Source organism: Bombus huntii, chromosome 16 (genome assembly GCF_024542735.1).
Source record: "Bombus huntii isolate Logan2020A chromosome 16, iyBomHunt1.1, whole genome shotgun sequence".
NCBI classification, from domain to species: Eukaryota; Metazoa; Arthropoda; class Insecta; order Hymenoptera; family Apidae; genus Bombus; species Bombus huntii.
In genome coordinates this window covers 4945355-4961462 of record NC_066253.1, presented here as the reverse complement: position 1 = coordinate 4961462, position 16108 = coordinate 4945355, and the positions used below count along the sequence as shown (strand labels likewise).

General features: G+C 31.6%; 2 protein-coding genes and 1 long non-coding RNA gene across 8 annotated transcripts in view; 1 reads left to right on the top strand and 2 right to left on the bottom strand.

The window, feature by feature from the left end:
• Positions 1–2729: 2729 nt before the first annotated feature.
• Positions 2730–8267, bottom strand: LOC126874649 (vesicle-fusing ATPase 1-like). 2 transcript variants are annotated; one of them, XM_050636940.1, is made up of 10 exons: positions 8058–8225; positions 6789–7008; positions 6176–6400; positions 5481–6108; positions 4678–4902; positions 4286–4585; positions 3914–4204; positions 3657–3841; positions 3413–3571; positions 2730–3326 (listed from the first exon to the last, which is right to left on the bottom strand). In XM_050636940.1, the coding sequence occupies exons 2-10, from the start codon at positions 6797–6799 to the stop codon at positions 3209–3211; spliced, it is 2142 nt and encodes a 713-aa protein (XP_050492897.1). In that variant the 5' UTR covers positions 6800–7008; positions 8058–8225; the 3' UTR covers positions 2730–3208. The 2 variants fall into 2 exon arrangements, with proteins under 2 accessions (XP_050492897.1, XP_050492895.1); XM_050636938.1 differs by lacking the exon at positions 6789–7008 and having other exon boundaries at positions 8058–8267.
• A 128-nt stretch (positions 8268–8395) lies between these two features.
• The window catches only part of LOC126874660 (mitochondrial carrier protein Rim2), a 19389-nt gene continuing 11676 nt past the window's right edge, over positions 8396–16108 (top strand). For 2 of the 5 annotated variants that reach the window (XR_007692929.1, XM_050636968.1), the window contains exons 1-3: positions 11293–11583; positions 13271–13456; positions 14577–14851. Coding sequence is in view for 3 of the 5 variants with exons in the window: in XM_050636968.1 (XP_050492925.1) it covers positions 11543–11583; positions 13271–13456; positions 14577–14851 (502 nt within the window). In the remaining 2 variants the exon portion in view is untranslated. Of the gene's footprint in view, positions 8789–8938; positions 9096–9158; positions 9357–9424; positions 9653–9726; positions 10075–10132; positions 10403–11290; positions 11584–11972; positions 12132–13270; positions 13457–14576; positions 14852–16108 lie in introns of those variants that run through there. The other 3 variants (XM_050636965.1, XR_007692930.1, XM_050636969.1) reach the window with 3 other exon arrangements.
• LOC126874681 (uncharacterized) lies at positions 11369–11834 on the bottom strand. The gene is made up of 2 exons (XR_007692940.1): positions 11694–11834; positions 11369–11605 (listed from the first exon to the last, which is right to left on the bottom strand). It is a non-coding gene; the product is annotated as an uncharacterized LOC126874681 (long non-coding RNA).

Here is a 16108-nt window from a genome sequence, read left to right as displayed (position 1 = left end):
ATGTAGATCACATGTAGATATTGCCAACTTAAGAAATTGTGAAGATACTATTTATTGATGGCAACTAAGTGGTTGCGGATTTTATCAATAGGTGGCCTTAGCACATTCTTTTATTTTGTCAACGTGTTCAATGCACCTAACCTATATTGTTTTGTTATTCTTTGGTCTTCCACCTTTAATTTAATAAAGGATTGTATCGATTAGTTTTTTAGTTTCGTTTTTATCCCAATTTAAAAATGGAAGAACAAGACACGCATTTCAGACATATTTTATTGTATTATTTCCGAAAAGGCAAAAACGCATCGCAAGCACATAAGAAGTTATGTGCCCTATATGGAAATGAAGCCTTGAAAGAAAGGCAGTGTCAAAATTGGTTTGCCAAATTTCGTTCTGGTGATTTTTCAGTGAAAAATGCTCAACGGTCTGGTCGTCCAGTTGAAGTTGACGAGACCCATATCATGGCCATTCTCGATTCAGATCGTTATAGTACAACGCGTGAGATTGCAGAGAAGCTCAATGTATCGCATACATGCATTCAAAAAAGAATAAAACAGCTTGGCTATGTCAAGAAAATCGATTTATGGGTCCCTCATCAGCTTGATGAAATTCATTTGAAGCAACGCATTAGCATCTGCGATTCGCTTCTGAAACGCAACGAAATTGATCCATTTCTGAAACGACTGATTATTGGTGACGAAAGGTGGATAGTTTATACAGCCCAGACGACACCAAAAGCTGAGATTCACCAAAAAAAGATTATGCTTTCAGTTTGGTGGGATTATAAAGGAATTCTGTACTTTGAACTTTTACCAAGAAACCAAATGATTAATTCAAACGTGTACGTTCCACAACTCGCCAAACTGAGCGATGCACTTCAAGAAAAGCGGCCAGAATTGGCAGATCATAAGGGTGTTGTTTTCCAGCATGATAATTCAAAATCCCACACATCTTTGGTCACTCACCAAAAATTATTGGAACTAGGTTGGAATGTGTTGTCACATCCACCACATAGCCCTGATCTTGCGCCTTCAGATTACCATTTATTTCGTTCCATACAGAACTCCTTAAATGGTAAAATTTTTAATGACGCTGATGATGTAAAATCACATTTAATTCGGTTTTTTGCTGACAAAAATCAGAAGTTTTATGAACATGGAATTATGACACTGCCTGAAAGATGGCAAAAGGTCATCGAAAAAGACGGACAATACCTAATTGAATAAAGTTATATTTTTAAGCAAAAATTTTGAATTTTCCTTATTTAAAATACGCAATCACATAGTTGCCAACCCAATAAAAATGAAATTCTTTCATTTAGAAAAATACACATTTGGAAAGACATGCGAATATTCTTTATGCAATTAATTCTTAAAAAATTAAGAATTCATATAATATAAATCTTCTAAAGAATATGATCGTGCAATATGGCATAATACATTGAACATTTTTTTATTAATATTAAAAATTAATATTAATATTAACGTTTTATTAATATTCTTTTTATTAATACATTAAACTTTGAATTTAGTTTAGTTTAGTTTAGTTTAATTTATCTCCAAATTTAAAATATTTGATGATGAGAGATGCCATCATTATGATATATTTTAATTTTTATTTCCTCAGTAGCCTCATAACGAGCCTGTCACAGAACTTCTAAAAGCCCGCATGAAAAATTATTACAGATAACATCACTGATATGTACTTACATATGTACACATATTTAAGATTCAATTAGTACAAAACTTAAAAATTATTGCACACGATTATATATATTAACTTAATTACTTTGTAATTTTTAATTGTAATATAACCATATTTATATAAAAACTGTGGAAATAAAATAAGAGTAATGTCAAGCGAGCAACATTATTATTGTAAATTGTAAGAGATGATGACATTAATAACATTTTTCATCACTGTACTCTACTAGATTTTATTTAACTTTTACATATATTACATATGTCATAAATTTATACATACTATTATTGCAATATGTTAACACAAATATGATTCATATTAGATATTTATCAGGCATAATAATACATTTGATGTTAATGTACAGATTTTCTTGTAGACAGTTTAATTATATGTACGTATATCAAATTATTGAAATAATTTACACAAAATAAATGATTTATGTATCATATGCAGGGTAATTTCAGATTTACTAATTTCTCTAAAATAAAACTAATTTTCATTTATGTTTAATTCATAGGAAATACATATCCATCTATTTTTCATATATTTTTTATCAATTGTAAGCAAAGTAAATATTTGCATATAAATATTTCTTGGAATGGTTTTATTCACCTGAAAGAGGCATTAATCTGTAGGTGCTACTAAATATCAATACTAAAACATATGCATACATTTACAACTAGAACTACAGCAAACTGTGATGTAGTGATAAGTACACATTAGATTATTGTATGGATATACATACATTACCTATAAATGGAGGCATAAAAATATATGTTTATAATACATGTAATAAACGTTGCTAATAAACAATTACACTTCTTATTATAAAAATTGTTTAAAAAACGTACCACTAATATGGAATAAACTCATTTTATGGTAAAATATGATAACATTAAAACTAAGGGAAGCATTTTTGTTTATCTTTTGTAAAGATATGTGTAAATTTCATTTCTACATAGATATGACATATAGTTTCATATATAACTAGTGTAGCATAAACTTTCAAAGTTCACACAAAAGATCAATAATTAAAAATTTATATAATAATGTATTGTGAACATTTAGTATTATTACCATCTAACAAAAAATTGCATTCTTTTAACTATTATATCTTTGTCTTTTTACATTTTATATTTTACATTTTTTTAAATTAGTGAAATTGCTTTAAAACAAATTATTATCACAGAGGTACATAAAAATTATATAATTCTAAAATTATGAATACTGTATGTTTGGCAGAATCGTTTAAAAAAATAATAGAAAATACAATTTCTACTAAAAGTATAGTAGAAGGTACTTGCATATTTATAAACAATTAAAATGCTTTACGTAAGTATTTCTAAGACATATACATATATACCTCACGTAATTATACTCGATTTTTTCAAGTAATATAGATTTCGTATGTATATAAATGCAAATTTCTTTGTTACGTACATATTATATATTATTCCGTAAATCACATCTAATTCATTTCTACACAAATAATTACAGCTTTAGATACTTATTACTCCAATCCACCTTCTTCTTCTAATTTTGATAAGAATTTTGGAACTCTATATTTTGGTTCCACTTGACGTGCCATGTCTATTAAGCATAGCAACTTCTTTATACCAATAAATACTCTGAAAGAAAATATACAAATCGTGCTTTCAATATTCGCACATTTAAATAAAAATTAATATTGTTAAATTGTTCAAAATAGACATACCGTTTTCCTTGAAGTTTGGCATGTAAATGTACAATTTCTTTTTTATTAAATAGATCCATTTCTTCTAAAACGCTTAAGAGATGGTCAGGAGTTGATAAATTAGGTACATGAAGAGTTGTACTAAATGCTGATAACATTTCCATGTCCTCTAAAACTTGTCTAGAGAAGATATGGTAATTATATTAATAAAAATATATATAACTATTATTTTGGAGTATTGTTACATTAACGTTAAGTATTTTACCTGCGGCTTGTAGTACAAAGTACTAATAATTTACGACCACGCGGTGGCTGTTTCTTCAGTAAAACTAACAGCGCTTGTAAAGTCAAGTTAGAATATCGTGGACCAATAGAACCATAATCTAATAAACGCTCAATATTATCAACTAGGATACAACTGAGTTGTGAACGATAAGCATCGTCGAATATCTAAACACAAAAAAATATATATTTTATATTATTTATTATATTATAATTAGAAAATATTCAGTTCATATTTACCTTTCGAATTAAAAGACATTTTGCAGATTCTGTAAAACCAACCATATCTTCTGGTGTACATACTTTGACAAACGGAAAATCGGAATTTTTAGCTATTTGTGCAGCAAGTGCTGTTTTTCCACTATTTGGAGGTCCTTCTAACAAAACCGACACAAGACCAGAACCTTCGGCAGAACGTGCCTCTTGAATATATAAATTGCCATCAGATAAAATCTCTGCCACTGGTTTGCCCCAGTTAATAATACCACGTATAAGAAGATGATCTAATTTTTCTGCACTTGTGCCAAATGCCTGTAACATAAAGTAAAGTCATTAAAACAAATCATTGTAGTTCTTTGTTAATCACACTCGAATTTCTTTTAAATTACTTACAGGTTTAACATCATGTTCCAAAGCATGAAGAAAATCAGTTCTGGAAACCATAAGTTTCTCCATTGCAGCAGGATCTACTTCTACCTTACTAGAAGCTTTAATTAATCTATTCATAGCAGTACTTTGTGCAGCTCTAACTAGACCTTCTAATTCTGCACCACTGAAATTTTTAGTTAATGTGGCTAGTTCTCTTAAATCAACATCTGGTGATATCTTCTTATAATCTTTCATTCTAGATGTGTGAATATTAAGTATTTGGAATCTTCCATGTTCATCAGGCAAGCTGATTTCCATTTGTACCTGCATGTATACAAATTTTATTTAATTAAGTAATAGTAATGGTTTTCCAAACATTATCTCTAAAGAATATTTAATATTATTAAGAAAAATACCTCTAATCTACCAGGTCGTAGTAAAGCTTCATCAATCATATCTCGTCTGTTAGTCATACCAATAACAAGAATATTATTTAACTGCTCCACACCATCTATTTTTGCGAGCAACTGATTTACGACAGTATCATGAACTCCTGTATTTCCAGCAACACTCCCTCGAGATTTACAAATAGCATCAATTTCATCAAAAATAATTATATGTAATCCACTATTTGGTCCAAGCTAAACATGAAAATTTATTTATCAGTAACCACTAATGCCACTGCGTGTTTTGCTTTCATATTGGAATCAAACAAAGTTTTCTAGTTTTTCTTGATCCTTTCTTTAGCGAACATTTCTGCTCTATAATATGCCTGTATTAGACTTTCTCCTAGACTTTTAGTTTTTTAAATAAATTAGGAAATGTAAGCAAAAAATGGTGTTTTAGGGGTCTTTTTTGCTTTGATCATTATTTGAACACACTTAAATGTTTATAATGCAATAATAATACATATCATTTTATTTAAGTGAGCCTAAAGAATTTTTTTATCCCAACCGCAATTCGATAGTTCTTACTGTAAAAGACATGAAACATCTCCAAAGTTGAAAATGTGCAATTTTTTTCATAATTGATTTTTTTAAAAACTTCGAATTTTAGCAAAACATGGTTTGCAGATTTATATCTAGTACATAAAAGTCTACAAGAATTACCTACTGAATGTTGCAAAATCGGAAAAAGCTAAAATTTGTTAAACAATGTAATTTATATTTACAACTTATATTTGTAAAACACGTAATGAAGGTTGAAAATATTTTCATACCCTCTTCTCCTCTTCTTCAGCATCAGCAAATAATCGTCTAACATTAGCTTCACTTTCTCCAACATATTTATCCAAAATCTGAGGGCCATTAACGATTTTGGGTTCTCTAGCATTTAACATAGTTCCTATCTGCCTTGCCATTAACGTTTTACCTGTACCTGGTGGACCATAAAGTAAAATCCCTTTTACGTGCTTACAACCCAGTTGAGTAACAATTTCTGGCGGAAAAACTCGTGACGCGAATGCTCTTCGAAAAATAGCACTGAATTCATTATCCAGTCCACCAATTCCCATTTTTTGAAAGTCCCAATCTGGATTGATAATTGATTGGCGAATAACATTCCCCTTTGCTTTGCCAATAAGGTTTACATTTGAATTTTCTGCCTTTTCAAACTGTATAACAGTGTCGCCCAAACAACGTCCCATTTGAGTTTTTTTAGATACTGTATTTTGTCCAGAACTTATAGCAGATATATCAGCAGCTTCCAAACTTTTAACTACGAGGCCAAGCATTCTTTTATCCTTGAACTGAAACACCAGTTGTTGACCCACGGTGAATGCCTGCCCCGAAAATTGTAATAGAAAATCTTTAGCCATTTCATCAGTATTGTATGGTTCCAAAGTAGTCCTGAAATATCATTACAAATTTTATTATATATGCTATTTTCTTTGCATTTTCCATGTAATGCACATACGATTTTTTTTGCAAAAAGTCTGCTTCTAGTACAATAGTGCATAAACATTCTGTACTGGAGGTAGGATTAAAATGATATGGTCGAACTTCAATTTCCTGATTAAGGGAAAGAGTGGCCCATTTTCTCTGAAGTAAACTAAATCCAACAGTTCCTCTGGGTACTTCATGATGTCGTTTTATAGTAAATACAAAGTGATGATTTGGTGCAGTGGTAACTTCAATGTGCCTAAAAGATACAATTATGTTAAACTTCATATAATCTGTCAAATAAACTAAAATTATAAATTTTATTATTCTTTTATTGCCTTATTTGTCGATTTTATTATTTAAAACCTTACATTTTATATAAATATATAAATATTATTATATATTATATTATATATTATATATATATAGATTATATATATATATATATATAAGCCGAAAGCAGCGTTCACACATTTCTGTATTTTCGCCGCATGTTCAACTCCCGAACAAATGAATTAATGGTTCAGTATAATATGTAATAGCTGTTACTACAGTTACTACTATGCTGTTACAACAGCTTGTTCAAACTATAATGAATCAATCATTTGTTGGCTCAATTGTTTTTTTGTCTAGGAGCATATACTTACGTATGTTTCATATCCGTGTATACGATGAAATCACCGATTCGGTCGCATTCGACATTTGGTTTTGTCGATGTATGAAGTGATTCGGCAATAAAACCGAATCGGCCGATACATTTTCTTTATCGTACTTATAGAAGAGTCATAGAGGAGAGTGCGTATGAATCGTTGAAAATGGCGAAAATAAATGCGGAGTTTATGATATCGTTGGTGGAATAAAGGTCCGCTATATGGGATAAAAGATTAGATTCATATAAAGATAAAAATTTAAAAGAAGCATTATGGTGAGAAATATACAATTTGTTAAAAGAAGATTTTGATAAAATTAATAGATAAGCAAATAAATTTTCCTAGAGATGAAAAAGAAAATCGTTATATTTAATTTTTTAAAAGTCCTTTGTTATCATTACATATATTCAACAATAATGAAACTTTAGAATTTCAAGTCAAAGTTATAAATTTAATACGAAAAATAAGAAAATATATGCATATGTAGACACTTTTTACCATACTCTTCTAGAGAATTAACAAATGAATTTTATGAATGAATAAATTATAGAGATCAGAACTTGCATCAACATAACACATCACCTTTGTTTTAATTGTAAGTCCAATCATTGAATCCAATCATTCAATTACGGATTTAGATCTGACTGCTTGATCATATATAATGATAACAATTTAAAAATTAGTCTTAACCATGCAATCATTTTCTCTTCGAAACTAATGCTTAGTCTCATAGTTGTGTTCTGTTTTGTTAAATCTCTTCCATGCTTTTTAACAGATCATCAAAAGCAAATATTCATGTACAAAAATAATTAAAAAATTTTATTTCATCTCTTCTTAATTGAGACATGAAAATTTGATAGGAACCCAATTGATATATATCATTTTCAATAGAATATATCTTCCGTTGATCCTTTTTTTGTGACATATTGAAAAACCATGAAAAATTCATAATAAAAAAATATTCACGTCCATTTTGTCAGACTGCAAATAACAAAATAAACAAACAAAAATAGGAAGTAAGCATATGCGTGAGAGTTAGATTTTTGGTGAAGGTACAGAACCGTGTGAACACTGCTTTCGATCGTTACCAACTCGGTAATTGGGCCAATTCATTGATTTGGTACTTATAACAGTCACATCAGACGATATGGTTTTTTGACCAATTCGATTTTACCGAATTAGTAGGATCGATCAAAAAACCATATCATCTATACTGGTTGTTATAGCTACAAAATCAATGAATTAATCATAGGATGATATCTTTACCTGACATCATCTGGGAAATCATCTGGATTGATTATAGCACAATTTGTAATGCTAAGTTCATCAGTAGGACACCTTATTGCCTTCATTCTCTATGAAAAAAGTAAATTTTACTATTGAGAAAAGGAATCGCACTTATTGAAAATATAGTATGTCACTTTACAGACTCATACGCAAGACACCAGACTGACAACTGATCGGACTTTTAGTGATGGAGGATTCCGCATTACGGCGCTGTTACGGAACTCCGAGAAGCGCGCGCAGAGAGTAATAATATGTTATATTTAATATCAATAAAGGAATAAATATTAGGTAGGGAATAGTATTAACAATATTAATAATATTAATAAAGGAGTTAGTAACATCAAAACGATGACATCCTCCTTCATAGGACTCTCTTTTAAACTCTTTCTCTCTTCTTTGCCTTTACGTTAAATTCGTTCGCTGAAAATCAGATTTAAACTTCCTTCTGTTCCGTTCCTCTCTTTTTTCTTCTATCACTGTATATTTGACAATTGGTTGGAAACACCTGCGTAATCAGTTCCAAATTACATTTTGAATTTTTGATTGTTCTGGAGTATGCAGTTTGGTATTTTTCTTAAGATCTTAGCTCTGTATTAAAAAGATTGTTAATCAATTCCTAAAGTGTTGGAAAAGTGTCGAAAAGTAAAAAGCTAAAATAAAATGGAAGGAGCCGATGTTTTGCACGTGGAAATCTGTCAAAATATCGACAGGTATCACCTTCGTAGTTCTCTCTTTTACAATTAACGATTTTGTACGATTACGATAATTTATGTTTCAATTGGAATATAATTCTTTTATCAACTTTGTGCGCTATATTTTGAATGTTAAATCCATTATAAATAATAATATTTGACTTTCAGCACACTTTCTATAGAAAAAATAGAGAATTTAGTATATGCTGAAATAAATGCATTAGAGGATGTTGCTTTAGATATCATTATGTATGGAAAAGACCTGACAAACTCCACTTTGCAGACTCATATTGATTCTATAATATGCACTTGCAGTCATGGAGAGGTAAAAATTTGAAAGTAAATTTAATTGCATACACAAAGAACGTTAGTAATACGAACTTTATAGTTACAGAGAACTCACATGAAAGTGCAAGGAGCTACTCTAAAGTTTCATACATATAGATTAACCACAGAGTCTGCAGCTACAGAGACAATGGAAAATGATGGAGAAAATCTTCCAGCCTCATCCCATTGGATATTACCATCACAAGAATTTCATTATTTATGGGAGAGCCTTTATTTTGATTCCAATATAAAGGATAACGTTAGTTGAATATCTTATAATTAGCTCAATTTTTCATAACACCTGAAAATGTTTTGTTCCTTTTTTAGCTACTTCACTTTGTGGAAACAGCAATGATATTTGCAGATCATAATATTAATACTAATATCATAAGTTGGAACAAAGTGGTACTATTACATGGGCCACCAGGTACAGGAAAAACTAGTTTATGTAAAGCCCTTGCTCAGAAGGCTGCTATTCGTTTAGGTAATAGATTTACACATGGCGAATTTATTGAGATAAATAGCCATAGTTTATTTTCAAAGTGGTTTTCAGAGGTAATATTACAATAACTTATTAAGGAAATTTTTTAATTAGTAGATAATAAAATTAAAAATATTACTATTTGCAGAGTGGCAAATTGGTTATGAAATTATTCAATGAAATAAAAAGTCTTTTAGAAAATCCGCAAGCATTAGTTTGTATCTTGATCGATGAGATAGAATCCCTGGCGCATACCCGGAGAACTTGTAATAACGGATCGGAACCCGTTGATTCCATAAGAGTAGTGAATGCTTTATTAACGCAACTAGACCAAATAAAACGATATCCAAATATTTTAATTTTAACAACTAGCAATTTATCAGAAGCCATTGACATAGCATTCGTCGATAGAACAGATATGAAGCAATATATTGGACCTCCTTCGCATCAAGCTATATACAAAATTTATACTTCCTGTCTTAAAGAATTAATGAGGGTAAATAAATATATATGTTTTCCTATTCTGTCAAATATACTATTTTCATTTTTTTCAGACAAAACTAATGGAACCAGAAGAAATTTATGATTTATCATGCTTAAAAAAGATGGGCTATGAGGAAACATTTCAGACAAAGAACAGTCTTAAATTAATGGAGCTCAGTCAAGAGAGTGTGAACTTAAGTGGACGTGTTTTAAGAAAAATACCATTTTTAGCTCATGCTTTTCATTTGAAAACAAAAAAGTGTACTCTAAGTCGATTTTTAAGAGCCATGCACATAGCGATTGAAAGAGAAAAGGAACATACAGAGGAGGTATTCTAAGAGGTATTTTTCTCTAATTCTTGGACCTTTTTTACTTTTTTAATGTACTTAGTCTTAACTCAATGAAAGATTTAGTATTATATTTATTTAATACTTTTCATACCATACATTGCTTTTATGACATAAAGATATGTGTGCATTTTATTTAAATCTTTCTAATTTTTTATTTTCCCTTCCTGTGAAAACTTTTGGTAACTGTAACGAAGGTCATCGAGGTCATTAGGGTGGAAACTCTCGTAAATAATGATTCAAAGGAGAACGGCTAAATTTGTATTACTTCAGGGATATAAAATTCTAGTAAGACATCATTCTAAATCATAAGATATAAAAATACAATCATTTATAGTAAATGTGATGGGAAGGTTGTAAAAAATGTAGATGAGGTTGACAGCGTCTCGAAGTACATTTGATACGTTTCATTTGGTTTTGGAAGTAAGTTATAGAAGTTATTAGAATATTTGCTCGTAATACCACACTTTAATTTGTCGCGTTTTGTTATTAATTAATAATTTGAGCAATGTGTTTTTACGTGACATATAAGTACCGACTTTTCTTTACAAAATAGCATTCGAATTTTTGTATTTCATGGCATTTATTTCGAAGTTATAATCTTTTGAAGTCAGAAAGTTCCAATTCGTCTTTCAAGACACCATTAACTTCATCTACGTCTTTTACAACTTACCCATCATATTTGTTCTGAATTATGTACTTTAATGATACCTTCAGATTTATAGAATGATCTCTTATTAGAATTTTAATTACCTAAAGGGGTACAAATTTGAACATTCTTCTTTTCAAATTACAAAGTTCCCGCCATATGAATCTCGATGTCACCTCGATCGCGAAGCATTCGATAGTCACGACCTCTCTAGTTTCGTGATAGGCTATGGTAAACGATGCGCCATACGGTTGCGATCAATGCAATCAGTTGTTGCCGGGCTGTTGAACGTATTAGTGGTGTTCTTCGTTCGCGCTTTTTTAATTTGATTGTCGAGACAAGAGCCAAGTTAACTATCGAAAGAATAATACATTGCAATTATACGCAATTTCTCTGCGTTTCTCGCATGTGAACTTGACAGTGTATTTTTTGTTCTGTCTTTTGTCGAAGTTAATGTTCTCAGAGTGACAGGATTAAGTGGAAGAATGTTGGATCGCGATACCGCGATACATCTCGTCGCCGGAGGGTGGGTTTCTCATGTCTTTTTCCTTTATATTAATTTCGACATTCATTGAATTTAGATTAGAATTAGGAACTTGTATATAACAAAATAACAAATTAAGATAAGGAACTTACGTCGTAGATTGACGCCGGCTATTTCGACGAAAATTATTTATTAACAAAATAGATGTACATGCGTTTTGCGCAGTAGCTATAATTTATAAAAATATTGTGCGCTTCTGGACAAGCGCATTCCTAGAAATTTCTACAGAAACGTGACTCAGGAGAATTCCGTAATGTTGAATGCTGCGACATTGTTCGCCGGCTCGCGGTTGTTACGTCATTCTTAGACTAGCTCGTGTATGTCTTGCTTATGCGTAATTGATCGCTCAAATTTAGAAGCTACGATGTTATTTTCGGCCTGTGTCAGATAATTTTTCACGACTATGTTGAGTCTCGCTGCGATGTATATCATCGAAATTCCTATCTAGATCGAAATAATATCGCGCTTAGTATAATACGCATTATAACCGGCTTCTCAATGAGGGGTACATGTTTTTACGACGAATCTACGTATGGCTTTCTCAAACCGTTTCTTAGACGTTCTACCATTTGCAGTAATATTTTTACGAAAATATTTGAGCACTTATCAGAGAATTTTTTTTATAAATATACTATGTGCATTATACGAATCTTTTTGAAGTTTCGTTAGCATTGTAATGAGACACGACTGTCATGATTTCAATAACAAAATTTGAAACTAATCCGTAAATATATGTAAAAGTCTCAAAACATTTATTACAGATGTACGCATATTAGAAAGGTAGTAAACAGCATGAATAAGCAGACTTAAGCAAATAGTGTTGACGATGTTCTCACTATATATTGTGGCCTATTGATATAGTGAGTAATTGACTTTACAAATATTTCGGAAATCTTTGTGAAGTATATGTTTCAAGTAAATATTTTGTAGCTTCTATATACATTTTCAGATCCGTTATCAATTTTACCAATATAGTCACGATAGTCGTGTCTAGTTAGAATGCTAATGAGATTTCAAAATGTTCTGTCTAATTAAAAGTCACTGAGCCTTTGTATATGAATTCATTAAACTTTATCGAAACTGAATTCGATTATTCAAGAATTTTTGTATTTAAAAGCGATACGTCTCGTTTGTTGTGTGACATATGAATTACAAATTTAGGAATATGTTTACATCCTAATGATAGTGTACGTTGATAATTGTAGAACACGTCTTGTTAACATAAGTCAATCATACTTAGTAGAAAGTTTTCGACCAAACGATTAGCGTTACAAATTTTTTTCTCATTTACACTATGCCAACTCTACTTTTTAATCTGTTTTAAATGTTTTTAATTAGTTTCATTTTATTACGTTTGATTGACAATTTTGTACAGGTGTAGTATATATGTTTCGCTTGGTGCGTAATAAATATATGAATTATCAATTTACAAACATATTGATATTTTAGTGATATAATTCCATCGAATAATGCTACAAATAATTTGTCATCATATATACATACGTATTAACATCGTAGTGTTACATACATATATTAGACGAAATGTCTGAGAAAAGATAGTTTTTTACGTATACAATTTTGTCCTTTATTTCAATTTATCGACCTTTCGTATCAATTTCCTGTTGATCTCTTCATTCATTTCTTATTAATTGGATTTTTTGTTTCACAGAGTGGCTGGGACGACCGGTGCGATAGTTACCTGCCCTTTAGAAGTGGTTAAAACGCGTTTACAATCTTCCTCATCCGGCTTCTATCCACCCCCGGTGAACAAGGAACTCACTTCGGGTCATGTAACGTGCAAAAGTTTCCCGAAACCGGAACAGAGGAGAAGACTGTGCACTGGAGGGTATACAAGGTAACTTCATTAATACCTCTGTATAATTAATTAGACTAATAACGAAAACAATTTATGACTGTTGTTCTTTTAGATTATTTAAAAATGTAGATCAAATTTAGATTAGTATCGAAATTCGAATTTGTTTGAAAAATGAAGAGCACGAATTGATACTCGGAGCACCGATTCCTTCACGAAGCAACAAACCTGCTTATCGTTATTTCAGCGGATCATATTTCTTCTCGTCTCATGCCTGTCTATGTTATACATTAGCTAATTGCGTTTGAAACCCTGTTTACTTCGTCGGGACATTTTGAATTGTACAATGATTGTGACATTAGAGAAGATGGGGCATGCAAACTAAATTTACGTGATGTTCGAACGTGTTCCGAACACGTCCGAGATGGTCCAGCGCCGATGTTCAACTAATTCCTACATTCGCGGCATGCCTGGTTAAAAATAAAGCCTCGACCAAGTATATGCGTCGCGTTGTTGATTCTAGAAATCCTGACAAGTGTGTTCTTCTCAAGGATTCAAGCTTCCAATACTTTTACATTAATTTTCAATTTTTTATAGAATTAATTGATTCACACTATTGGCCATAAGTAGATTGCAGATATTCATGCAGATATTTATGAATATACCTAAAGAAATAGAATCTAAATGCTTGTTTTGTTTATTAAATATTACTACAAATAAATAAGTTTACTTTAAATACTTCGGATATTTTTATATGTTATAAGCATTTTGTAGATTTTTTAATCTTCCGCAGTCTAGCCATAAGTATTAAATATCAGCTCCTGATATTTAATACAAATTAAATACTTTCCATTGCTTTCAATTTATATTTATTGTATTATCGTCTAGTCTAATTTTTTACATCATTTGTATCATGCGTGTCATATAATATAAAATACTAGATATAATAAAATTTGATAGGGTATTTTTAATAAATACAACGATGTCCTAATACTTTATGGTCGGTAGTGTAGTTTAACTCTGTACGTGTTAGATTAATTTGTGAGGCGAGAAAAATATGAAAATATCGTTGAAAAAGCTGCGATGGCAGAACGGAATAAAAATGAATGTAACTTTATTTGTATGTTTAATATTTAATCGAAGTTCACCATACTGATTCCAGGCATGCTTTGGTTGCTCTCTCTCACTTTGGCGCGTCCTCTTCTCCAGGAGGTTCTCCCCATAGTCACTCCGCGCCTGGTGTATACCAATGCATCAAGTATATCGTAAAGAACGAAGGTACTCGTGCCCTGTTCAAAGGATTGGGCCCCAACCTCGTAGGAGTCGCACCATCCAGGGCGATCTACTTCTGCGCCTACTCGAAAAGCAAAGTCGCGTTTAACGCGATCTTCCCCCCGGACACCGCTGTTGTGCACGTGTTCTCCGCATTCTGTGCCGGTAAGTTTATCGTTCTACTTCCGTTCTTATCGATCAGACTCGTATTTTCATCGGCTCTGCTGCAGCTTGATTCCGATGTGATTGATTTTAGCTACTGCTGTGATGTAATGTATGTCTTAAGCGAAGGAGGAATGATTGAGAAGCGTTACTTGAAAGCTCGAATGTGTTGTGCATTACAGATGATTATATGAATGATAATTTGATAGATCACAAATAGGTATGTTGCTACAATGCCCGCACAAATGGGATTATTAAGGACTATTTTATCGTTTCAATGTATTTTCGGATGAAATTTCTTTCCATTCATATCAGTCTTTACGGAGCGACTTTTTTAAAGCACAGTGCTATACAAATTAGAAAATTGACAGTACCATCGACGTTGATCGTTTTCCATCGAATCAAAGAAACCTTTGGCGATTTACGTAGTGGAAAATGAAAAGAGCAAGTATAATGATTGAAGCGTAAAATTGCATCTTTGAATAGAACGAAGACGAATAGCTGAGCACAGAAATAGATGTATGTATGTATATATGAAGATCTAGCTGAGGCATCGGCCGACCAGGCACAATGCATTAGGATCGCGTAGTCTGTCTCTTTTCTCTCAGAACAATCAAGGCGTCAACTGATAAGGAGCTCAGTGGGGTCATGTCGCACGTCACTCGCTGTTATCTAGTTGAATGGACTGCCGTAAATAACTGGTTCCAATCATTGCTGTTTCTGATCTCTTCTAACGCGATAACATTCGATTTTGTATGCTTGATAATTCACATCGTCTATCTTATTTAGTTATCGTGTAATAAAGGACAAAATCCTTGTGAATTTGTGTCCTCGTGGAATCTCTCGAAATACTTACACAGGAATTCTTATCATCAATTTGTTCTATAAACGTTTGCATAATATAAAGTCAATTATCTGAATGAAAATTGTTGTTTGACATTGATAATATGATAAATTAAGCGATGTTTATTTTAGTTCTCAGAAATTGTGATGAGTAATTGCAATTAATTGAAGAATCTGCTTGGCTTGCTTAATTGGCAGATAACTCTTATCCGGAAAGAACAGAACTTCGTGTGCCAGATTATTCTTTTGGATACTAATTTCTCTGCAGGGGTGCTGTGTGTAACACTCACTGTATCCAACAATCCACAGTAGAGCCAGTAATTAATAAAATTGGTTAAACAAGAAAAGGAGCCCGATTACGGTATGTAATTTAGTTTATGCGTCTGATGGCACGTAAGCTCCTTTTCGAAGGGTCCT